General features: G+C 32.9%; 1 protein-coding gene across 3 annotated transcripts in view; it reads left to right on the top strand.

The window, feature by feature from the left end:
- Sema1a (Semaphorin 1a) overlaps positions 1 to 26,912 on the top strand; it is a 1,123,890-nt gene extending 1,096,978 nt beyond the window's left edge. For 2 of the 3 annotated variants that reach the window (XM_074180676.1, XM_074180677.1), the window contains exons 9-15: positions 2,927 to 3,275; positions 6,581 to 6,663; positions 6,725 to 6,962; positions 10,027 to 10,307; positions 14,455 to 14,665; positions 16,488 to 16,716; positions 21,686 to 26,912. In XM_074180676.1, coding sequence (XP_074036777.1) covers positions 2,927 to 3,275; positions 6,581 to 6,663; positions 6,725 to 6,962; positions 10,027 to 10,307; positions 14,455 to 14,665; positions 16,488 to 16,716; positions 21,686 to 21,763 — 1,469 coding nt within the window. In that variant the 3' untranslated portion in view covers positions 21,764 to 26,912. The remainder of the gene's footprint in view (positions 1 to 2,926; positions 3,276 to 6,580; positions 6,664 to 6,724; positions 6,963 to 10,026; positions 10,308 to 14,454; positions 14,666 to 16,487; positions 16,717 to 21,685) is intronic. The other variant, XM_074180678.1, reaches the window with a different exon arrangement.
- The last annotated feature ends 558 nt before the right edge of the window (positions 26,913 to 27,470 follow it).

Here is a 27,470-nt window from a genome sequence, read left to right as displayed (position 1 = left end):
TCAACCTCCTGTACAATCAAATTATTAATTTTATTCAAGTCTACTTTTGAAACGGACATGATGATAATATATATGAAAATATAAACAATTTCCAACAGACAAATACACTCACCGTCTTCCTTCTATTACGAACTGAATAACACTCTACCAATTGCTAACTGCTGCAGATATATTCGTCTACTGATTTCATAGTGTGCCAGGCATTTCTTTTATATTAAACAGTGCGAGTCACCCCCACCATGAAACCGTGAAAGGTTCACATTGCTAGTTGCTATCCACTAGACATGCCTGACGTCACAGCCAAGCCCATCTCCCAATTTGATGCGAGTTGCCGGCACGAGCAAGCAGTGATCGTTGCGCTCTCGGAGAGGGCAGACGTTTGCACAGTCCTCGCCCGCCTGCGTGTCACCATCAATAGCGAGGGTAGGGTGATGCGTTACGTCACATCATTCACTGCTTCGAGAGCGATAGCCGAACAAGCAATTGTCGTTGCGCTCTCGGAGAAGACAGACGTTAGCACAGTCCTCGCCCGCCTGCGTGTCACCATTGATGGCGAGTCTGGGGCGTTACGTCACATCCTTCACTACATCGAGGGAGGTGAGAGCAGACCGATGAATACGCATTACTCTGCCACACGTCGTGGAGTGAACATGTCGCTCTCTAGCCGTTGAACGGTTATTGCTGTGACGTCACTCCACTACTAACTTGGTGCCCTCACACCGATGGAGCATTCATTACTTGGAGGATCTTCGAAGTATGCAGACGTATGTTTGTACATAGACAAACAAGCACATGATGAAACCCTGTACCGTGCATTCTCTAACACACACACACACACACATACACACACAAAATCTCATATGAAAAAAAAAATCTGAACGATCCATGCACCAGACACTTCAAGGTCACAACGCCTTGACTTCACTGCACAACAAAAAAAAAGCAAATAACACGTCATATTGGTGGGGGGAGGATTAGAACCGGGAAAAAATTTCTGAACAATCCATACACCACACCCTTCAAGGTCACATCACCTTGACTTCACCAAACAACAACCAATAAAAAAGCAATTAATACGTCATAGTGGTGGGGGGAGGCTTAGAACCGGCTCAAATCTCCTACTGCAGTCAACAGTCTCGGCAAAATTTACAAGTACCTACTTAAATAAAAGATCTAGTAATTCGAGTATCATTCAGAATATATATATATATATATATATATATATATATATATATATATATATATATATATATATATATATATATAATTGATAGTGTAACGACCGTATGTATGTATAGAATAGTAGTTTTTCGGGGAATCCCCGAAAAACTACTATATATATATATATATACAGTGTGACCCATTTAAGATGGAAGCACCCTTATAAAACTTACATTTTTCAACCGATTGGAATGTTTTTTTTTGTTAGGTAGATATTCAAAAAGTCTATTAGGACACCAAATATCATGAATAAATCTCAATTTCCAGGGCTAACTAATCTTATTTTTCAAGGTCAAAAATCTAAAAAAATTACTAGCGATTTTTTTAGAAAAACTCTGACTACACCACTGGATTTGTGACATTTTCAAATGGGTAACATGTAAATTACGTTGAAATGCGTCAATCAATAAAAAAGTTATAAAGGAATGAAATTTGAAAAATATGCCGTTTAATCAACCCACCAATTCATGTTCAGGAATTTTATGAAAATTCTGAATACACCACTGGATTCAGGATGTCTTGAAATATCACTGGTCACAGTTTCATCGAAATCTGTTCGGTAATAAAAAAGTTATAAGGGAATGAAATTTTTTTAGGATTATTGGAGCCTAACTCAGTCGAGATTCCGAATGATCGCAAATTTTATTTGGGGTCACTTTTTTTCAGATCACAAAGTCACTCGAAGATCTGAGAACAATGAAAACATTTCAACAATGAAATCTATTGACAAGCACGAAAATAAGCCTCAAGAGTTATGATTTGTCATTACAATATGCTAAACATAACAAACATTGGTACGATGATAGAAAACCCACAATAATTACCATCACTTGCAAGCGCTAAATTAATGGTAAAATCATAAAAGAGTTCAAATAATTTTGGTTTTGGAATTTCGATTATTTTAATCGATTATTCCCATATAAGAATGCACCTATCAGTTCAACTCAATTTTTCTCGAAAACTACTGTTTTTTTCATAGTGAATGTTTATTTGGTTTTTACGTAAAATTGATCAAGGAATTTAAAAAAAAGACGGTTGTGGATATAAAGTCAGTGGCGTCAAAAATAAGGGGGGAAATATAAGCTATTACCCCGCTGGAACGCCACTGGCTACTGATACTGAAGCAAACATACCACTGGAGGAAGCACATTCTAGCTCGTAATCGATTTGCTGAGTTTCATTAATTTATTCCTTTTAGTCCGGGAGCTACGACGAAAAGGGTCTTTTTATTTTGCAAAGCCCTGTATTTCTGAAACGGTTCATTTCCGGACACACATGTCCTACCTCATTTTTCATCATTTTGCAAGAGGAATGACGTGGTATAAGTTTGTCCGTCGAATTCTGAAACACCCTGTATATATATATATATATATATATATATATATATATATATATATATATATATTATTAAAGGGGTGCTGTTGGGCGGTAGGTTATACTATATCGTTTACTTGAACTATAATAATCGTTTATTTGTATTCTGATATGAATAAATAAATGAAGTTGAAGAATTTTATTAATCGTACCAATTATTATTGAAAAACCCTTGAAGATCAAACTCTATTATTTCAGAACGATTGAAAATGTATCAAATGATCATGCCACTATTGACTTTGATAAATGAGGACTTTGTGGCGGCTTGCATACTTTTTTCATTTTTCTGATATAGATACTCAAATATGTAAAATACGTTTCGTCATTTCAGAATCCGCCACAGATTTGATAGAAGGCAAGTACGGCGAGGTCCAAGCTCAACTTATCTACGGCACCTTTACCACTCCTCCGAACAGCATATCAGGAAGTGCGGTGTGTGCGTTCAGTCTTCAGGACATCACCGACACATTCGAAGGAAATTTCAAAGAACAGGCAGCCATCAATTCCAATTGGTTGCCGGTATTAAGCAATAAAGTACCGGACCCGAGGCCGGGGCAATGTCACAATGATAGTAGGACGTTGCCGGACTTGACACTGAATTTTATCAAAACGCATTCACTGATGGACGAAAGTGTGCCAAGCTTCTTTGGGCAGCCCATCGTCATCAGGACCAGTTTTCAGTGAGTATTTTGTTACTACGTACTAAAATTTTTGCCGAAGCGTCACAATTTTTGCGTCACATAAACAAAAAATACATAGGTCCTAGGTAGAACTGAAGAAATATTTTTTATGTTAGAATTGTTCTGAAAAATCTTCAACCAGTTGCTTATCATATAATTTCACTCTTGGAGGGAATGCCTGAAATAACAAATATAGGTAGGTATATTTTAAACGAAACGAAACGACCATATATATATATATGGTCAATGGCTCTTTACACATGCGTCAACAATTTGTGTACCTATCCGAAATAAGTCGACAAAGTAATGAAAAGAAAACGACGTACTCGTATTTCTTTTCAAACAAACAAACTGAACTTGTGATAAAGAATAGCTTTAATTAATGAAATTTAGAAAAAATAACTAGGTACACATAACGATTCTGGGTCAACTTTATCAAATTCATTATTCATTTATTGACTATTTTAGAAATGCCTAACAATTTATATTCTATATTTGATCTCCGTTATCTGACAATTCAAATATTCCAATATGCGGAATATTAGATCGTGCCATTCAAAATTTGAGGTTCAAAATCATAATTACTATATAAAATTCACTTACTACAAAAGTGGTAAATATCCGCCGTTTAATAGTTATGATATCAACTATTTGTCTATTATAAAAAACTTCAAACCGTATAATCAACACTGTACAGTCAAACAAAATAAAACAATAGTAATACTTCACCAAACATCGCTGTTTCGACCCGTCAATATTTCATCAGTGGTGCTAGGCTGAACAACGATGCATTGCTGGACTCAACTGTTCTTTAAAATGAAGCTCAAGAAAGAAAAGGCGATGACATCTCCTCTTGCGCCATCTATGAGGATCGATATATGAGTAATTACCGAATGTCAAAGATAAATATGGAATATGATCTCAAATTGACTTCACTGTGGTTGCAGATTCATAAATTGACGAAAATTTTCATGAATCTTCTTTCATGTATATTTCAAAAAACCAAAACCTGATTCTGATATGTAACTCCTCTCTTCGAATGGATCAGTGATAGAATATACAAGATGCATGAATTTTTCAGGATTGTTTATCGATCAGTCTCTTTCATTGTTCCAGTACGTCCAAAGTGTCAGGAAGAAAATTCTTTGGTAATTGGAATTCTATATAAATTGAGATCATCGTTTATATTTATCAAATATCCGAAAATGATATATTTCAGTCTAAATCATTCAAAAATTCAATATTTAATTTCAGTATGGTGCACTGCAAAAGTATATTTGGAAACTCCATAAGTCTTTGCAAGTTAAGAACTCTCTTACACTTTCACTCCCTTATTTTAAATGAATATTTGCCTTTTTATCCACGAAAAAAAAATAAGAAGAAACATTCCAACATCTTATGTAACTAACTCAGATACTCATAAGAATGATACTGGGGAATCCAATAATTTAAAAACTGCAAAAATTAAAACTAAATTTGGAAGAATATCGTTGTACTCTCACGGATAATAGTTTACCACCAAAAATTAATCAAATACTTCCTTACCCAATTTGGAAATGATCTAATGAAGTATATATTGAACAACTGGCTTTTTTCTCTTATTTTGTTTAATTAGAGTTCCTCTAGAATTATTTGTTCATTATTGTTATTGTTTCTCTAAAAAAATTGTTTGTTTCTTAGGATCGATAAACGTTAAATAATAAATAGCTAATAATAAAATAAATTACTACGTGGTAGGAAATCTTAATGAACGAAAGAGAATTGAAAGTTTCAATTCTCTTTTCTTCGTTAGATAATAATAAAAACAAACGAGGCTTCACAAGGCGATTCGTTGCGAAGCCAAAAGATCGATATTGGTCCTCTCTTTCAACTCTAACTATCACTACAAGGTAACGAAAACAAAAAGTTCGTGACAAGAAAACGCTGTTTTGTCCCACCAAGGTCTCATCGGAGTGCTAAGTTGAGCCACGAATACATTGCTCGACTTACCTTGAAGGACGAACCCGCCATCTATGGAATCAACAGAAGACTCAATCCATGAATATTGAAGATGAACGAGGCTCGTCAGTAACGTATAGGTAATAGTTCAGCCCAGCACCGCTGATGAGATATTGGTCAGTTGAGTGAGCACGGTCTGGTTTTGGACCACGAATGCCTTGTTTTTGGGTTTTGGTTTCATCTAGTTCCTTGCAATGAGAGCTGCAGTGAAAAACGGAGGACGAATCTCGTTCAGCGGTCAATGTCTAATCTTGCCTTTGATATGGATATCATAAACGGTGTTGCTTCAAAATTCAAAATTATTTTGTAGAATAACATGTTCTTTTTCTGATTTGTTAATGGTGAGTGGATAGTATTTCGACCATTAATTGTTTTTTTTATCCCATCATTCAGTTCCTGGATAGATGTTTTCTAATCTACAGAATAGGTTTTTTCAGAATCATGAAATCAGATTATTATAAAAAAAAATTATCTTGAAAATTATTGTGCACCATTAATTATCAGTCTTTTGAAGATGTACTTCTGGATATTTTGGGCACAATTGAAGCATACAAGAATTTGGATCAATCAAACCGTTTCTATATTTTCCATATAGCTCAATTCTAAATCTTTGTAATAAAAATTATTAGCAATCATTCATTTTCTTAAATTACTAACACGAATTCTTGGGCACATCAAGGAACGGGGTATTGTAAAACTTTTCTTAATATTACATTCAAATTATATTGTTCTATTAGTTGATGTGTTTGATTTTTTTTTCAAAATACAACCACTTGAGCTGATTGTTTATTTTCCAACTTGGAAGAAATTACTCCTATATAGCAAAAAGAAGTTGTCATTTATGTCTTAACAAATATCTTCTAAAACGTTTTTGCGTAATATTACGAAAAGATAAGCTGTAAAAGAAGAAGATGAAGGGCGGTTAAAATTTGTCTGATAAGTACCAAATGAAGTTTTATGAGGGCAGAAATTGCATGTTTCATCATAAAAAATATTTGTGCGCTGTTTTCATATTGAAAGTTCTGCTAACCAGTTTGTTTGAATTTCTGCCAACTTCATCATTTTCAAACGTCCAAATCAAATTAACTGCCGATTTAATTTTCAGATACACTGAATACAATTTGCGTCAAAGAAATCATAAACAACATTCAGCTATGAAATATATGTGGAAATTCCTATATGATGAATTATTAATTGAATTGTGTAGCTTTTGTGATATTCATTCATTTTATCTATTACTTTTTGTTTCTTTATTATTCAATGCATTGAAAACACGTGTACTAAAATTCAAATTTCATTCATTTCAGTTATCGATTCACCCAAATTGCAGTGGACCCACAAGTTAAAGTACCTGGTGGAAAGACTTACGATGTTCTCTTCATCGGAACAGGTATTTTCGAAAAAATTGCAATCTATAAAATCAACAGCAGTTATCAATTTCAATCTTTCAGATAATGGAAAGGTCATAAAAGCTGTGAATGGCTTGTCGGCCGACTCGAGACATGGAGTTAGAACCGTTGTTGTGGAAGAAATTCAAGTCTTTCCTGTCCACGTTCCAGTACGGGGCATAAAAATAATGAAAGGTGCCAAAGGTGACAAGGAGGAATCTCGACTCATCGTCGTCTCCGATACAGAAGTGCAATCACTCAGAGTGCACAGATGCGACAGCAACAAAATATCAAGTTGCAGGTAAGTGAGAATTTAATTTACACCCTGTATATTAATTACATCATTCAAATGCAGTGCATAAATGTTTGTACAACTTGGTTAAACTGGAACGCATTTTGAGGAGACACTGTGTCACCCGTATATATGAAGATATGAAGACGAGAAAATACTGTTGATTATGTCCATTTTGTTATGTAGCATATCCTTGTAGTCAGTTCAAATGTTATCTTACCTCAATCTGGTTAGATAAATAAAGAAATAAATAAAGAAAACTCTCAGAAAATAGCCCAAACTAATTTCCACTTGAATGCGCATGAGCAACGGGAACAGTTCGCAACAATTCCTCCTCGAGTGCAAGAACGATTCGGGACGGTTCAAGACAGTTTTGGATCATTTCGCAGTCGAAACCAGAACCAGAACAGAGAATACATCAATTCGAACTTATCCTCCTCCATAAACCAGAACGCTCTATATCAACTGCGCATGATCCTGACGTCCTAGAACCTGAATTTCGTAGAACCAAAACAAACCTTTGTTCCTGGTTCCGGGGCGAGTGGAGGGATGGACCGGCAGTGGGAGCGACGGTGGATTTGGTAATGGGATTATGAGATTATAGCATGACCGTACTTAATGATCTTCATGAATCGCGGAGTATCCTGGCCTGGATAGTTTTTTCGGTGGCAATGGTTTTGGTGTTTTCGATGCTTATTGTGTGGCCTATTTCTCGATGATGTTTGAAAGGAATAAGGCTGGATCTGATTTACGGACCTCAAGATCATGTTCATAGGTTCTGTTGGAGACTCTTCTGTTGGTCTCGCCGGTGTAAGTTCTGGAGCAGGTGGAACATGATATTTTGTATAAGCCCCGTGCCTCATTGGGTCCTTAGGTGTTCGTAGAAAAGTGGAAATTTGATTGTTGGCTGTGAATACCTACTGTTCTTATATCATGCCCCTTCATAATCCGGCTCACTTTGTCTGTAACTCCAAAAATATAAGGAAGATAAGCTTTCGGATGGTCCGTCTGTTCATAGAGCTTTTTTGGATGCAGGGTACGGGTTTGCTGAAGTTGGATGGATTCTTGGATTTGGGATAGTCCTTTTGGCGAAGGGTTCATCTGGTTCCTTGGATCTATTGTAGCTGTCAGTGAGTCTGATAGTCCTATGTATGAGAGAATATAGAACGGAATTCAGTTGGGTAGGATAATGATATGGAACTTAGCATTGACGTAGCAGTTAGTATGGGTTGGTTTTTGGTAAACAGTGTGTGAAAAGTAATTATTGGATTTTGTGATGAGAACGTCCAGGAATGGAAGTGAGTTGTTATTTTTGAATTCCATTGTGAATTTTACATTCGAATGTAAGGAATTGATGTTTAAGAATGTATGGAAACTTTCAATTCCATGAGACCATATAACAAAGACGTCATCTACATATCGAGGTCCAATAGGTCCATATCTGACCTCAAACCTGCCGGTTTGAGGTCAGATATGTCAATGGCTGTGGTTTCAAAGTATTCCATGTGAAGTTTTACAAAGACTGGAGAGAGTGGGGCGCCTTTCATTTTTTTGTAAAATGTGTCCTGGAACAGGAAATATGTTCTTCACATGTAGTGGTTGATGAGGTTGAGAGTATTGGGGAATTTGGTGTTTCGTTTTGAGGACAGGCAAGGTTTCGGACAGTGGGATATTCGTGAAAAGGGATACTATGTCAAAGCTAACAAAGATGTCTGTTTGTTGGATATTGAAAGATTTCAATGTACCTACTGGTAGAGATTTTGGACTGTTCGGCTAGAGTTTGGAGAGTATTAGCAAGGTGTTTGCTAAGGTCGTGTGTGTAGGGAATTCGAAGACGATGGGAATGACATAGCACTCTAAAATGGGGCAAAACCGCGGACACGTATTTCTGGCTATTGGCAACACTTGTTTGTCTGAAAACTACACATATGCACGAAGCCAGCAATAGGGGTCAACCGCACATTTGTGTTTCTGGTTAGGAGACCACAAGAAGAACCACAATATGCGGTTGGCTCCTTTGGTGGCTTCGTGCATATGTGTAGTTTTTGGGCAAACAATCCTCAACATCATCATAATGTTTTTAGAACTCAACAGTTATTTCCTTCGTCACAAAAAAAATTGCGTCGTTGTTGACTAATTAAATTTCATTTAACGTGTGCTTTTCGTGTATATCATTATTCACTTGATCTTCATCTTGCTCTGATTTGTTTCAATTGAAATTAGTAAGAAGCGAAAATTTGATAACTTCACAAAATACATCCATCCTCCATCGTCACTTGATGAGATTCCAAATAATTTGACCCCTGCCTCTGTAGTGTTCTATATTTCTGTCTCGCTCTCTTTGTATATCTTTCTATTTCCTTTTCGATTTTTTTTCAATCTTATCTACCTCTATTTTATTCTATTTCTCTCTCACTTCCTTTCTCTCTCTTTCGTTCTCTCTCTCTCTCTGTTTCAGTCTTTATTTTTTGCTCTCATGTTCCCCTTCTCTTTGTCTCTCTTAGAGCATGGTACAGACACATTTTTTTTGAGGTTCTGAGAAAAAGATACTGACTTTTTCCTTGAATTACTCCTGACATTTTATAGTACTGAATATGAAGGCCTCGCATTTCTACTGATATATCCATTCATATACTGAATGAAATTAATCGAGGAATGTTATTGTTCTTTAAATCTTAAAATTTGTGAATAAATAATCTTTATTATCTTTGCATTCAACTTGTATACAAGACACTCATGTTTTCAATTGTATTTTTCGTCTAATACCCCTTAATTTTTGAAAAATATATATTTTATTGCCTCAAAAAAGCATGAACAATTCTTATGTGTGGTTTGCCCAGTTATTGATTTTCAAAAACAATTAATGAAGTTAAGATAATCTGAACTTCTTCAAATGTCTCCCTGCTTTCCTTTGCTGTCGACATCTTGAAGTTATCAAAAAATTTAAATCATGTTTGTTTTAAATTTTCAATTGTATATCTGTTAGAAATACATCAGTATTATATAAAAAACGTTTTTTAAAATAAAATATAAATAATTCTTCAAATCAATAAACCCCACTTTTATTTCACAGTGAATGTGTAGCTCTCCAAGATCCCTACTGCGCTTGGGACAAAGTGCAAGGCAAATGCAGGTCGAAGGGTTTGGGACGATGGGGCGAAGAAAGTTACTTTTTCCAAAGTGTTAGTACTGGAGAACATACTGCATGTCCTCCTCCAAAAGGAAAGGATACTAGTTCAGTTGAAGGGCTGAGCTCAATGCAACCCAAGTACAGTCCAGATCTTCAGCCGAGTAACGATAAACCAAATGGACAAGTTATCAATATTATTCAAAATAAACCTTTTGATAACAGTGGTGAGTGAGATATTTGTAATAATATTCCTTGTTTTTTGTCCACAATCATTCAAAATTTTCACCGAATAACTTTTTTAACCTATTTTGTTGACTATAGAGTCTGCATCTAAATTAATCTCATATTTTTTTGCGTGAAATGATGGAAAAATGTTTCAACATGATGTGTAATAACCTGATCTAATATATATATATATATATATATATATATATATATATATATATATATATATATATATATATATATATATATAAAAAGAGAAAACCTTAAATTTAAGTGAGTAACTATTAAAATATGTAAGTATATGTACCCTTTAAATCACAGGCTGTGAAAAACATCAATTACAGCTACTATCTAAATAAACTTTTGCAATGACCCAAACATAGGCTTCAATAACAAGCAATGAAATATAAAAATTCAGTTTTTTTTATCGAATTGGAGCATTCGAAACACTGAACTTTAGCTTACTCCTGAAAAAAATTCTCTAGAACTGAAATCTGGGGAATTTCCGATGAATGGATTACCTCGTGTGTAAAAAATAAGTCAAATATACAGAGTGACCCATTTGAAAGCGGGCCACCTCTCTAAAACTGTTATTTATTATCCGATTCAGAAGTTTTTTTTTTCAATAGATAGAGCGTCAATAGTTCTATTAGAGTGCTGTGAAGTCGAAATATAAATAAAATTTTCAAGGCCTACTTCGAATTTTTTTCAAGGTCAAAAATCCAAAAAACATACTAGCGATTTTTTTATATGAAATTTGACGACGCCACTGGATTTGTGATGCTTTCAAATGGTTGTGACTGAAATTTCAAGATGAAATATGTTTTTTTAACAGAAATATAGCATAAGTAAAATTTTTATCACTTTATCTAAATATTTCGAATTGTCGTCATATTAAATCACAATATTATTAATAATATCGTTTAAAATGCTCTTTCACGTCGTTAGCAGTCGAGCTTGTAAACAGCAGTTATTCAAAATGGTGTCAAATTATGTTTCTTTCAAACAGAACTCCATAAAGTATAGAAGATAGTTATGTCCATCAAAACACTGCAGTTTTTTTGTCATCAGAGAAATGAAATATACATCTTTACATCAAATAGTAATCAATATTCAATAATCAATAATAACCAATACTGATGAAATAAATGAACTACAACAAAAAAATGGATTGAGATGAGAGTGCCCAGACATTAATTTCCGTACTTTGTAACTAATTTCCGATTTAATTCGATACGTTTATTCTACCATTTTCTAATGCTAACTAATCATAAGATTCGATCAAAATTCGATCATTGGTTTGGGGTAACATTTATGCAAGCCTGGTCTTATTCTTTCACGCAGTTCCTCTTTGGTGGTTGTCAGTTATTCCGAATATCTACATATCTTGGTTTCATTCAAACATGTTTGGGATGCCACATTTCGAAAATATTATTTTTATTAGAAGGCTTTGAAAGTTAAGTTGCCGTGGAGATGACAAGTCATTAAAATAAAAGACGAAAAGACACAAATTTGTCAGTATTAATAGTGAAGTTTATAACTCTTCAAGTACCTACACTAATAAAGAAGTATGGCAGATAATTTGACTTTGCAGGAGAAAATTGAAATAGTAAAACTTCGTGGTAACGACAGATCCGAAAGGGAAGTATGTAGAATTTTCAATAACATGCATCCGGAGCGTCGAAATATTAGCAGAGCTACAGTTGGAAGAGTAAACAAAATTTTCAATCAGTATGGAGCTGTTAGTAAACATATCCTGAAGAATATTAATACTGTACAAAGGCAGAGACGAAATAATTCTGAACGAATTCGAAATTATTTTAATAATAATCCGAAAACAAGTGTGAGAATTGCAAGTTTGGACATCAACTTACCGCGTGAAACAATAAGGAGAAATCTTAGGAAATATAATAATATGAAGCCCTTTAAACCAAAGTTTCTTCACACCTTAGAAGAAGGCGATAATGAAAAGAGGATGGAGTATAGTTTATGGGCTCAAGGAGAATATCTAAATAACAGGAATTTTCTGAAAAAAATTTTGTTCAGTGACGAGGCAACATTCACAACCAATGGAACAGTTAATTCTCAAAATTCAAGGTACTGGACGGAAGAAAATCCACATTGGATAATAAATTGCAGAAGACAGTACTCCCAAAAAATAAATGTTTGGTGCGGAATATTACATACCAGAATAATTGGCCCCTTTTTTTTTGAAAACAATTTGAATGGTCAAATTTTTTTGAATTTTTTGAAAAACGAGTTTTCCAACGCTATGGATGAACTTCCACTAGCAGAAGAGGCCCATATTCTATTTCAATTAGATGGCTGTTCCATCCACAATAGCAGGATTGTTAGAGATTGGCTGGAAGAAAATTTTCCTAATCGATGGATAGGGCGAAATAGTTCACTGATTGAGTTTCCCCCCAGATCCCCGGACTTGACTCCACTTGATTTTTTTTTATGGGGCACCGTTAAGGAAAAAGTATACAAAACTCGCCCAACGAGCAAAGAGGAACTGCGTGAAAGAATAAGACAGGCTTGCAGAGATATCACCCCAAATCAATTATTGAATGTTTTGGTTAACATTAGAAAACGATATGATAAATGTATCGAATTGAATGGAGATTTGGTGGAACAGTCCAAAATTTAATGTGTGGGCATTGTCATGTTAATACATTCTTTTGTAGTGGTTCATTTATGGTTTTAATATTGATAATTATATTATGATATAAAGATGTGTATTTCTATTCTTTGACAACAAACTGCAGTGTGCTAATAAAGATAACTATATCGCACATAAAGTTGTTATGTTCTGAAGAAGTATTTCAAACCATATTATTTACAAAATTGTTATTTAATATACAACTATTTGAATTATTTTGACAGTGATTGGTATATTTTACTTATGCCATATTTCTGTTAAAAAACATTATTTTATCTTGAAATTTCAGTCACAACCATTTGAAAGCATCACAAATCCAGTGGCGTCGTCAAATTTCATATAAAAAAATCGCTAGTATGTTTTTTGGATTTTTGACCTTGAAAAAAATTCGAAGTAGGCCTTGAAAATTTTATTTATATTTCGACTTCACAGCACTCTAATAGAACTATTGACGCTCTATCTATTGAAAAAAAAAACTTCTGAATCGGATAATAAATAACAGTTTTAGAGAGGTGGCCCGCTTTCAAATGGGTCACTCTGTATAATAATTATTGATTTTATGAAGTCACATTCTTCTACTGTTTCATTGGGGGTTCCTCAGAGCTGAACTCATATCTCTTCTCTTTATATTATTAATGAGTGATATAAAACTTTCAAGTTGTCACACAAAAAAAATGATCATCTATGTAGATGAAACAAGCCAAATGGTAGCAAGAAAGAAACTCTCTTTCTCTTCAGCAATAGATGTGGTGTAGAAATAATTCAATTATTCAAGTCTAACTATTGATCAAAATCTAAAATGGAAAGAATATCATAACAAAGCTGGGCAGCATGTGTTTTTAATGAAACAAAATTATGTGGAACAGTGGCATTAGATAAGCTTAAAATAACCTGCCAATAACAAATAACAATCCATTTCATCCTAATGACTAATGACCAGGTATCTTTTTAGGAAAATTCAGGTCATACTATGAATAGGTTGACATTTATAAAAGAGTTTTCAGATGCCTAGCTGGACTGCATTATGAAGGTCCTAATTTCATCTCTACTTTATCAAAGAAAAGCAAAATAATTATCCATCTTTATTTTCAATTGGTCACTAGATTGATCATACTTCAAGCATATTTTCAATCATGCTTTACCGTTAAATTATACTTAGTCTTTATTTAGCAATATTTTTTCTTTGTGTTGCATGTTTTACATACATTGATTGAAAATATAAATTAGGTGATAGAGTTTCTTCAATAGCAAATCTTCTAGAAAATTATTTTTATTTCGAATTCTAGAGTATTGAGATCAATTATGAAACATAAAAACATAGGCTTTCACGGACAGAGAAAACAAAATCCGGGCTAATAGGCGGTGGTGTTTGCTGTCAGTGCATATACCACTGATGATTTCTGTTCCATTGTTCCACAGCCTACCAACCCAGATTTTATTTCCTTCAATAAAAATAAAAACTATAATATATATTAATATTTTAGGTCCGGCAGTGACGGCGGCAGACTCACTTCCTAATCAGTACTCTGTTGAAACACTGATCATGGCTGTTGTAGCAGGTTCAGTGTCGGCACTAGTTGTAGGATTTTTTGCTGGTTATTTATGTGGTCGAAAATGTCACAAAGATGAAGATGATAACTTGCCATATCCAGATACGGAATATGAATACTTTGAACAACGCCAGAACATGAATAGGTAAGATATAAATTTGAATGAAAATATCTTTTTGTTTCCTGATATTTTTTGATTATTTATATCTTCTGCAATACTGCTTTAAAAATATTGACTAACTTTTAAAGCATTATTTACAAAATATTCATTATTATTTCTGAATTATCCGGTTGTATTGAAGTATTTTCAGAGGTATACCGAATTCAATATATTTTTTGGTTTAGTTTTCATGCAAAGTTACAGAATGTCAAATTAGTAGACCAACTAGTCATTCCAAGTGAGTTCGAGAATAATATAACTTCTTTATTTCATGAATTTCTGTATATAAAATTACTATTATGTAATGGAAAAAAAGAAGTATTTATCAATCACTTCTCAATATAGTAGGAAAAATTTTATAAAAAAATAAATTATTTTTGTTTTCTCAACTACCGATGGATTAAGTAGCGGTAATAAGAGTTATACTAGTTTATCATGTTCATTGCAAGATATTCAATGGAACATGGAATAACTCTTATTGGAAGCACAAACTTCCCGACATATTTTTCATATACAGTGTGACACATCTAAGAGGAAGACACCCCTGTATTTTAGTCATTTTTTAAAGCGGATATTTGATTTTTGGTATAGGCGCAGACCTTTATGGCCCGCACTTTTTGCAATACTTCAATCCCGCGATATTTTAAAGATACCGAAATAAGTTATTTAGGAATCGATTTTGACCCTACATACCGAATTTAAATCCAAATTTCGATTTTTTTTTCGTAATTCAAATATTCAAGTCCGATTTTCAATTAATGGTTTCAAATAAGGAGCTACAGAAATGATAAAATAGTCGAAATCAATGAAATAAATCTTTACATAATGAATATTATTTTTGTAGCTTCTTATTTAGTACCATTAATTGAAAGTCGGACTTAATATGAAAATTACAAAAAAACAAAAATAAAAATTCAAATTTTGCGTTGAAATTTGGTATGTAGGGTTGAAATTAATTTCTGAGCTACTTCTTCAAATAACTTATTTCGGTATCATCAAGGCGAAGTAAAATATCGAGAATTTGCCCATTTCTCAGAAACGCAGTAGGCTGTTACTCGGGCTAAGTATTACGAAAAGTGCGGCCCACGAAAGCTATGCCTTTACCAAAAATAAAATATTTGCTTTCAAAAATGGCTAGAATACAGGGGTGTCTTCATCTTAAATTTGTCACATTGTATATACATATGCATTGATATGTTAGTAAATTATGAAAGTTCAATTTCCAATCAGATCCTGAGTAATGAAATTATTTGAATAGTGAAATTCAATGAAAGTGTGTTATTATTGATACCTTTCTTTCAGTTTACTCAAATAGAATCAGTTCTTGTTCTGAAATGTCCAACTGAATTTCTTTTCTCATTGTACTTCTCACATGGCAGTTTTAATTTCAAACAGAATATGTACATCATTCAAATTATTTTCTCAATTATCTTCAAATACTCATCCAAAAAATGAAATGAAATATAATATACATAAACATACTGATAGTAAAAAATATATATAAAAAGCATTTTTGAGGTTTCTCAAAATAATCCTATTAAAATGAAAAAGTATGGACATTGACTCCAGAGGTAACTATTTGAAAGAGCAGGTATTATTTTCTTGGTGTTTACATTAAATTACTCATTTTTCAACAATTTAGTTTATAGTATTGAAAAAATAATCATCACGTTGATCCAAAAAAGGTTTTGTAAGAAATGAAATGTGATACCCATTAAATTTTCATACTTACACTACATATTCCTTCGCGATTCTTAAAATTTCCTATAAAACATTGATATCTGTGAACATAAATTGCGGTTTTCAGTAGGATAGCAGCAGAGCCAAAACTACTTCCTCAAGAAGAGGTAACATATGCGGAACCAGTACTAGTCCCTCAGCCTCCACCAAAACTCCACTCACCTAAGAATACTCTACGAAAAGGTCCACACCAGAACAATGCAGAAACCTTATTCCAATTCCAGACGGATGCTGGATATAATGGTAGAGACAACTACAGAGGTCGAGATAACTTTGGAACACTGCGCTCACATCAGGTAAACGGACGGGAATACTTATGATTGGAATTTTAGGACACTGCGTTTATACATCCGCAAGTCCTGAATATGTTTGTCATTTCACCTTCCAAGGATTCCTCAGAACTTTGAGAGATCTATCTCATTTGACTTTTGTAAATCAAGAATAAGTCCCACTAAAGTTACACTGATGTATTCATTGATTTTTTTTTATTTTCAATAGAAATAGTTTACATTGAATAGACAATAAAATAATTGGCAGTCAAGTTAATAAAGTATGCGATCCTCTTGTATTATGAATAAAATAACTAACAAATCATAAAAGTAGCAGTAGTTTCACTAAATTGCTTCAAAGTTATAATTCTATTGTTTCTTCATGTTTTTGTAATAATCCATGTCCAATGACCCAGAATTAAATTCCAATGGAGTATGCGTTCATTTCAAACATATAATATTTGTTGTCAATTTAAAAATCATTTATACCTCACGAAATATTTGCTTTATTTGTATATGAATCTGACCGCTCCGATATTTTAAAACATTATATTCTGTCATTTTCAAGTACATTGTTTCAAGAACTATCAAATTAGATTTATGAAATAAAAACCAATATTAATACACCCCTTATTTTTGTACCCTTTCAGGTGACATTTATTTCTTTATTTGAAAAAACTATCATGTAATTATAAGTACTTAATATAAAGTAAAGTGAAAATCAGGTGAACGATTTGAAAAGTATCAATTGGTAGATAACATTGATTCAACAGTTTTGAAACCTGTCAATTGGCACTGTCAATTATGTACTGAATTTTATTTAAGCAGGGCTTTTAGGCACATAATAGGAAAACTCATGAAAATTTATAGGCTGTATCGTGTCCATTCAAAAACAATTCATTCTCAGGTACAACCTGAAATTATAGGAAAAGGTCGGTTTTTGTTAAAAAGAATCATACCATGACCCAAAAGAGTCCAAAGCCTGTGGTGTTTTTTGAGACTCATTGGAAGAAGTGATCGAGTTGAACGGCTCCCAAGTAACAAAAAACCCTCGCAGATGTTATGAAACGGTATCCCATTGGAAATTGTAGATATTTGTGGGTTAGTAAGTAATACACAAAAATTTGCTTAGTGAAACAATTATTTTTGATGAATAATAATTGTATTCAAAGATATAAATTGAATCTTCCACAAAATCACTTATCTCTGGAAAATAATTAAGACATTTCCAGTTTTTCTTGAGAATAATTTTCAATTCGCATTCCTGAAAAAAAAAGTATGAGTGACTTGACAGTTCATATGATAAGGAGTTTCCTACTCTAGAAAATACTTCAGTAAACATTTTCAAAATTAACATTGGACATGCACTTACTTCTTGATCCTGAATGGAAAGTATTCTTCTGTGTCATCATGAATATTTCAGTATGAAATCTGACAAGCTTTTCAAAATATCAACAATATTTTCATATTTTATATGCTAGAGTAGATAGTTGAAACCACTTGCTATCTTGTTTGATTAGTATTTTGCCAGATAAATTATTTGGGTGATTATGTGATTTCTCTCAAGGTATATTTCATTATAACTTGGAAACAGCAAGAGCCAAACTAGGGGTGGTGAGAAGGAAATTGAAATTTTTTTCTCAAACTCCTCAGGATTAAGTGATATTTGAGCAAAAAAATTATTCAGGCAAGGATTCCATCAAAAGCCACTGGAGAAGTGAAGGTGTTATTAAAATTCTTAGAGAATAAGAAAACTATATGAAATACCTAACTCTATTTGAATGAATACCTAACCCTTAAATAAAATCAAACCTTACACTTAATGGTTTTAAGGAGTGGTAGGTAAATTATAATGGACTAAGCACCAACCCATATTCAACTAGTTTGTCACAAGTTAAACAGTTTTTTAGTTTCCAATAGTGTCACTTGAAAAGTACTGAAAGAATTTTCTTTCAATATAAAATTACAAGAAATATTTTCTGTGCATATGAAATATTTGAATTCAAACAATCCATTTTTTGTGCAGTGGATTCACAATCTATTTTTAGTCAGAACGGGATAGAGTAATATCAAAAATACACACAATATTTTTATAAAATTCCTAGACTATGAATGTTTCATTGAAAATATTCATCATTTTCAAAAATACCTGTCGCTCAACATGCCTTCTATAAGGTTGTTATTTATGTAACTGGAATAACAAAAAAAATTATATATTTCAGAAACTGACATTAAATCCCATTTTCATTTCCCAGAAAGACATGTATTCTGAAGTAAATCTTTCTTCAAAAATCGTTATCCATATAAACTATTCTTCCTTTTGGAAATTAAAAAGAGTTATTGAGTGCAAATCAAGGTTGAATTGTTCAAATATATTGAGAGGGTATACTGTATTACATAAAGGCTCATAATTCAATGCAAAGATGACCCTGTTAGCACATATTTGTCTTAGGCAGTCAACCATTTAGAATTAATTAACTCAAAGACAGGCAACCATACTGTTCAAGTAATCTTTCTGCTTAACGTAGTGCAAGAATGTTTTTAAAAGGATTGCCAAATGAAGTGGGATATTATGAACCTATTATTTGCAGGAAACATTTGTAGGCTAGTTTTCTATCAAATTGTACTCAATAGCGAAACTGGAAAGAACCTATTGAATTACCTACTTGGAGAATTGAAATGAAATGAACATTGTAAACAGACATACTTCAGACCAAGATCTTTGACAGATCTGAGAACCTTATTATCGATATAAGTAGTAAGAGATATATTTTTTGTCTACCTTGAAAAAACTGATTGAATTGCACTTATTGATATTGAGATTAAATTTGTTTTCCACAACATGATTTAGCTTGATTATCAACATCTTCTTGCACATTTGATCCTCATTATTCTATTTTATGAACATGAATATTTTCAAGTCGTCGGCGAATAGCAAATAATCATAAATAATACTCGTATCTAAGTTTGCCAAATATTCTAATGGTTGACGTGAAAATGAAGACTTACTTCTATTTTAGCATATTTGTAAGTTTCAGTTGTCAAAACCAAACTATAAATCACGAATGATTGCGTTCGGGTAGGTAAGAGTGAATTAATCACAGATTCAAGTTTGTGATGGGTAGCTCATCTATATTCGGTCAAACAATAAAAAAAAACTATATTGATGGATTGATAAAAGCAATGCCACTTGAAGATATTCTATTCAGTACAGTAAAATAAACTACAAACCAATCAGTTCATTGAAAACGGGTTTGAATAGGTAGAGCAAGTTGGATTTGGGGATGTGAAGTATTTATTATGATATCTCACCAATATAGTTTACTGCAAGATTTTCACTATAACAGGTTTTACAGTATTTCTGTTTGAGGAAGATAGCCATTGTATAGCAAAACATGTGTTGAGATTGTGATACTTTATGATCGGGTTAATTATATTGATCTAGCTAACCAGTTGCCAATAACAAAAACAAAGGAGTTGTTATCAAATTCTTGGGTTTCATAAAATATTCAAAATATTGTAGTTTTCAGTTTATTGAAAAATTTTTACTCTTCCTCTCTCTCACTTCCTCGAGTTTGAATTCAACCAAGTTGAAATCTTGGCTCAAACCTAATGGGTACTACCTGAGTAATGAACTGAGAAATGGGAGATCAAATAAAAACACCCAAAAATGTGCAAAGCACATATAATTCAGAGATTCACGGTAACAAATAGGTAGTGTGTGTGCTGCGGAAAGTATAAAAAAATTATATAAAAGCTATCCAAAGTACATCGTTTGAATGTAAATGAAATTTTATATCAATACTCTTTGATGTTTTACGTAGTGCATCGTTTCTGTTTAATTTTCCACATGAATGTTGGAAGAACTATCTGAATAAGTGAACGTGATTTCTATCTAATTGAATATTCATATATTTGAAAGTATTCATTTCAGATGGGTTTCTTCTTGAAGTTTGTATCTGAAATGAACTCCTGGGTATTTTATTTTCCACTACATGAGAGCCTTCTGACTTTTTTATCTCTTCCAAACTCCGGAAAACACTGCAGTCTCAGGATCTTATTGCGTTTTTCTTACATCTTGACACCCAATCCAACGATCTTGTTCTATGTACTAGTTTATACAAGACTCTTGCTAGGTGTTTGTCATATTCTTTTGGATATAATATATGATGTCCATAAATTGATTATCTACATAAAATGTTATGAGCTGATTACGTCATTTTGTTGCATCGCCTACAGGCATTGCCTAGAGCTAAGGTCTCCGTTGTACATCCCTTTTTAGTAGCACGGTAATTGTTCTGATATGATTCTTACTTTGTTGAAGTAGTTCTTCAGTTCTCAGACTGTCCTTTTATAGAGGTTTTTCCTTCTATATTCACTTTTCATTCTGAGTTCATATCAAAGCTCCTACAGCTGGTGTAGGGCCTATAATGTAAAAGTAGATGATCCATGAAAAACTTTCATTTTTTTTATAGCTTGTGATACCTGAGTGTTCTAGTACCCAGGATATAGATAATCACGGCGTTCCCAGACCAGTCTCAATGCTTCTTTTGGGTTCATGCCATGGGGCAATATTGATCTGCTCATTTCGTAGAGGTCCCAAACCAATGTACAAGATTGCATACACTTCAGCCGGAAGGCTAATGCGTAATGTTCTAGTGGGTAACTGAAATGAAGATTTCTTTCACCAGAGTAAATTCTGTGCATAATTGCCACATCTTTGTAAATTATTTTTATTGATAGTATTCACTTTCTTTCTTGCTTTGGAAGTTTCCCTCATTTTTTATATAATGATGGAGAAGTAGAAAACCAAAAATATTTTTCCCAAAAACAAATATTATCCCACTGTCAACCGTCATACTGAATTCATTGAATATGTAAGATGGTGCCCAATAATCATCACTATTGCCAGTTTCGGATACAAAAATAACAACCAATCAACGGACACAATTTTATGACCAAAAAGGACCTCCTTTTAAAACCCGTTACCTTCCAGTTGTTGCAGGGTGAGAATTATCGTCGTGGCGGAGACGGCTTCGCAACAACGCGAAGTGTCAAGAAGGTGTACCTCTGAGAAAACAGCGAGGAGGGCGGAGTGGTGGTACCCCCTAGAAGCCTAGGCAGGCCACCTCGACCGCCAAAATCGGGCCATAGCGCTCTACCCACCAGCAGCGGATCCTCCAGCTCCCCCTCGCCGCCCTCCTCGTCACCATCACCAACGCCTCCTAACACTGCCTCGTACATCTACAGGGCTTAGCCGCCCTACGAGCCGCTCCACAGTGACTCGTAGGCTCGGCTCTGCATCGTTAAATTTCGGGAAAATGATTGTTTCGGTCACATGCCTATGAAAAAAAAACTTGCAAGGAAATTTTACATTTCTCAAGAGGATTTAGATTCCTCCTGAGGATTTAGATCAGTATTGGGTCTCAATAAAAACTTCGTTTGAAGTTTTAACAGACAAAATAGTCTTCATCTTCTACTGGTTTGAATAATAAATTTTTATAGGAAACTTGTGAAAATTTTCGCTCCGTCATTTGTTAGTGAAAACTCAGAAACCTACATATACTATCATTAACAATAGGAAAAACTTTCACTGTTTCATTACACAATTGATATTTGAATATTTTAAAATTATTTCAAAAGTTTAAATTGTGAAACATAAAATATTCCTAATTTTTATTTTTCATATTTAGCAGTAATGACAAGCTTCATTGGTAAAGTGAGCAGAAATTTCAATACTCTTTAATCTCGGATCTCTCGATTGATGAAAGACCTACCGTATCTTTTTAAACTTACTATGTTCAAAACAATCTGTTACTTTCAAATAGGCTTGGTATCTCAAAATTAGGGTATAAATTATTTCACTGAGGAACTTTGAGAATTATGAAAGTATTCAAAGGTGGAAATATTTGCATTGCTAAGAATTCCTGTGTTGTCCATTGTTCAAGAAGTCCATTTATAACAAAATTGAATAGGGAGCTATGTTTATTATACAGAATGAAGTTTACAAATACAGATTACAAAATATAAATCCTTGTATGGCGAACTCAACTCTTACATAAGAGCTATTTCAAACTATCATCTGTAGCCCCAACTCAAAAAAATATCTAATAGTTAATCATTTTTGAGTAATTATCGGCAAAGTTCTGATTTGGACAGTGCCTGCTAATAACATTGATATTCCATTCAAACGTTGTCCTGTGCATAAACACAGGTACAGGTATAGTTGGCACCATTCAAAATTTGATAAATGGAGTCAGTAAACTTTGGCCCAGATCATTCTCTTTAAAAAGTCATTGAGTTCCAAATGATTTACTGCTAACACTTGAAAATAATTTTAAAAACAAAAATTTTAATTCAATTCGAAACATATTTATAGCTCCACAATGGGTATATATTTAATATAGTGTATATTTACACATATATCTATTACTACCTCAAAAATATATGTTTATTGATAAATAAATTCAATATTATTATTGGTATACAAGGAATGCCGCCAAAGTTTTGTTTCAAAATATTGTTGGCTGACATTTTAACCAAATTGTTGGTTAATAAGTTTCAACTTGACCTAAATGAATAAGTAAAATGTTGGGCATTATTGTATACTCCTTATAGTATAACATAGGATAGGATCACATTCTAGATTCGCAAAGCCCTAGGTATCAATTGATGCGTAATTGTTTCTTGAAATTTACGAAGATAAAAGATATGACAGTTGAAGCCTTCCTTTAGTACTCTCAATAAAAGGACGAAGAAAAATATTTCATTTCGTCATTTATTTCATTATCACAGAAAAACATTTTTACTTTTTGAACAGATTAGGTAAATAAATGTTCGACTTGTCAACATATGGTTCTCATAAAAAAACTTCACAAAACGAAAACTTTACATATCAAACTAAAAGAATCCGGGACAGATCATGATACATATTCAATAGACAAGTGAATGAAAGTGAATAAATAAAAACATCTGGAATAAACTCTCATACTTCGACCCTTTTGAGGATTTAAGGTTTTTTGTTCTGTTTTGAACTTTGTCTAATTAGTAACATTTCCTTGCAAGTGACATTCAAACAGAAAGGGAAGACCCCTATAAAAATGATAGGATTAGAAATGGAAAATTCAAAAACTAGAAGGTGCGTAATAGTGTATAGCACGTAGGGCAGTGTATTAGACATGTCTTGATAGACTTATTTAAGTATTCTCATGATTAATAAGTGCTTCTTATGGATGTGTTAGATAAGAATGTCCCTATAAAAATAGATTGTTATAATTTAGCTAAACATTGTGATTAGACTGTATGATATTCTTTAGCGATAAAGTTGTTCCATCTGTATTAGTCTGGTGAATTAATTGTCTAACAATGATTTATCATCAGTTGTGAACTATTTTTCAACAAACCACAACTTTTCAAAAAAAATACTCATTTAATTCGGACGTTAGACACTTCTTGAGATAAAATTTACTAGACTATTATATAAATTTGTTATCGTATATCTCTATATTTTATATCAGACTCTCCTCACTTTGCAACAAAACGGGTATTTTTTATTCCCAAAACATAAAGTATAGGCATGAATTGTTATGAAGTGAGGCATTTTCAAATCGGTTTGCTTTGTTTCTTCATTGAAGCATCTAGTAATGTATATAAGACTGAAAATACATGATATTTTGTGTGTCCATGTTTAGTGAATAAACTGCTAATTCAATTATTTTTTATTGCATTGTCTCACAGTACAAACTCTCTTTGTAACGTGTTTCAGATTCACCTTGGTTTATAATGTATATTGTACCCTATATCGGAGTTGGCAGAATCACATATACACAAGACTGTTTCGAAAAATTATCAGGGCGTTATATACTCAATCACAAATTTCATATTTTACAATTTGGATCACTTTCTAATAAACAGAAAACGACACCGTTCAGCGTGAAAAAACTGTATGTTTTATGATTTGTTTTTCATTTACTTCATTGCATAATAACTATTGCATGTCTGAATTTCATCAATTAAATATATTTTTCTATTTTGGATCAATATAATTTTTCACGTTGCAACTAAACATTTTTCAACTTCCTGAAAGAGTAAGTACCATAATACCATAATAAATGTATTAATCTTTCCTGAGAATAGAGTTTTATTTTTCATTCAGATATTTATAACAACAATGAGTACTCTACTGTTATCAATATCTACACTTAGAATTAAACAAAAGTGTGAATCTTGAACTCTTTACTTGCTCTCTGCTTGAAGTATATGGCTTATTATGATTTGTTAGACATTGTTTTTTATTATCATTTGTAGGGTGTATAACAAATCAGCAATATGTCAATTATTTGGTGCTCATCACCTGGGTACATATTTTATCGATTATCAATTGTACATTTGTGTTATTAATTTTATTATTGTTGCTCAAAGTTTCAATTGTTCAGTTGGAGATTTTCCATTCACTTTTTTTTTCCTGAGTAAAAAAAACTATTTTTGTGTGAATATTGTAATTGAAACTTATTATTGTGGCATTTTTTGAAATTTGTTGAAACACTTTTGTGATGTTTTGCAAAAATGATAAATATTTTCCTGACAAGTTTTCGAAGAAAAGCCACAAGAATTGTATTTTACACGTCCCAAAGTTTTATAATGGGATGGATTCCAACATGTTCATATTTCCAAAATTTTGTATAAAGTTGTAGATAGATTTTTAATAACATAGTGTACCTAGTCGACTTTATATTGTATACCTATTTGAATTTGGCACTTGAAAATTTTATAGATGTAGTGGTAGATTTTTTTTATGTTCAAAAATTTGGCTCTAGTATGAATAAGTGATCCACAAAGTATTGCCAATAACATTACTACAACCTTGTTCAATTATTTATTTATTCAATTTCATTGTATAATCAAAATTAACTGAATAAAATTTACTAAATAATTGTTAATTTCACATATTTTGTTGTTTTATCATACTGATTCATGAATCACGTCGAATTCAAAAACTCTGATATTATTTGGAAAATATTTCAACTTAATGTAACCAGTACAGACTTTAAAACAGAATATTCAGCAGTGTACTGGAGCCATTTTCCTGAATTGTTCGTACAAAAATAAAATACTCTATAAAATGTATTTTCTTTGTTAGATTGGGCTCTCAGAATAATTCCAGTTTTGAAAAAGCTCTAGTTATTTGTATAACGTGAAGTGAATTCTAATATACTTATAGATTATCGATGATATCTTGCTTCTTCCTATTGGGATTTTTGCCCAAACAGTATAAACGCAGTAACCTGCATTTTAGCTTGTAAGGCTCATGCCAGTTTTTTAAAATATTACAACATTATTATATTTGAAAATAGAATAATATTATACTTCTAGTTAGTTTCTAAGTATTTGCAAAATACATGTAACGCAGATCGTACTGAGTCCAGTGTATTTGAACTGGATGTTCGCCTAAGAAGCCTTTAGTATATAAAGAGAAATATATTTAAATATTTATTGGGTGGCTACAGCAGCATTACCTTTTTGCTCAATCGATTATCAATATTAAAACTTACACTATGAGTCCTTCATATTTCCATTTTTGTGTCGATTACAATTTGGTCATCAAAATGTGTCTACAATACTTTATCAGTTTTATGGAAAGAAATTTGATATGATTCAAGTTCATGAGCTTTGGTTTATTGATTCATTCCTTATGCTACATATGAGAGGGATATTGCATCATTGAGCTGAAAAGGTGATTAAATTTTTCAACCCATCCTGTATATAAATATCGTAAGAGAACACATCAAGTTGAATCATAAACATTCCCTACTCATCCAAAAATGAGGTATTTGATGCTTGATATTGTCCGAAAAATGATTGAAAATATTGTCAATATATCTTTAGAACTCATTTGAATGAAAACCGATTAACAATTCTAAATATAGATTAAAAGTGCTGCGATTGTTAGTTGTAATTATAAAATAAGCCTTTCGCAGATGTACTATATTATTATCAGCACTTTGTCCAGAAACGATCTTTTTGGAATATTGTTTGTATAGATGCCAATTTATAGTTTGACTTCTGGGAAGTATGATATGCTTAGACAACTTGTATGATTATTTTTTTGTACAACTTGTATAATATGTCGATCTGGATGAAGTGTTTTCCAAATATTTAATGATATAATTGACTTTAGACAACACAATGTATTCTTTGAATAGAAATAAAATATATCTAATTAGTGTTTTTAATTATTTAATAACACTCCTATAATTATATAGGGAATTCCAACAGGGACTTCGCCATAATCGTCCTACCAAGAGGACTATTAGCAATGTGGTGGATGAATTTGTGTCCACTGGTTCAGTTAACAATTGACCAACACCCGTATGTTGAAGAAACGCAGGATCTACCGAAAATATTGCACTGTCTGTGAGAGTATGAAGAAAAATCCATAGCAGTCGATTTCGCATCAATCACAAGAACTCTGCAGACTTGGACCTGCACTTGTGCAACATTCAACTGAAAGAACTGAACCGAACTGAAAGTAAACGTCCATAGTCAACGACGAGTGTGCGCTGAATGGGTTCTGGAGCAGTTGGCAACTGACCCTTATTTTTATTGAAAAATCATCTTCTCCGATGAGACCCATTTCTAGATGAATGTGTACGTGAACAAACAAAATTGTTAAATTTGGGACGATACCAATCCACATGAGATCCAAGAGCGTCCAATGCACCTCGAAAAAGTCACAGTTTGGTGTAGATTTTTGGCTGGCGGCGTCATGATTCTATATTCCT

This window comes from Leptinotarsa decemlineata, unplaced genomic scaffold (genome assembly GCF_025532065.1).
Source record: "Leptinotarsa decemlineata unplaced genomic scaffold, Ldec_3_MD MMD2_tig00026299_RagTag_RagTag, whole genome shotgun sequence".
NCBI classification, from domain to species: Eukaryota; Metazoa; Arthropoda; class Insecta; order Coleoptera; family Chrysomelidae; genus Leptinotarsa; species Leptinotarsa decemlineata.
This window is presented reverse-complemented; position numbering and strand designations above follow the sequence as displayed.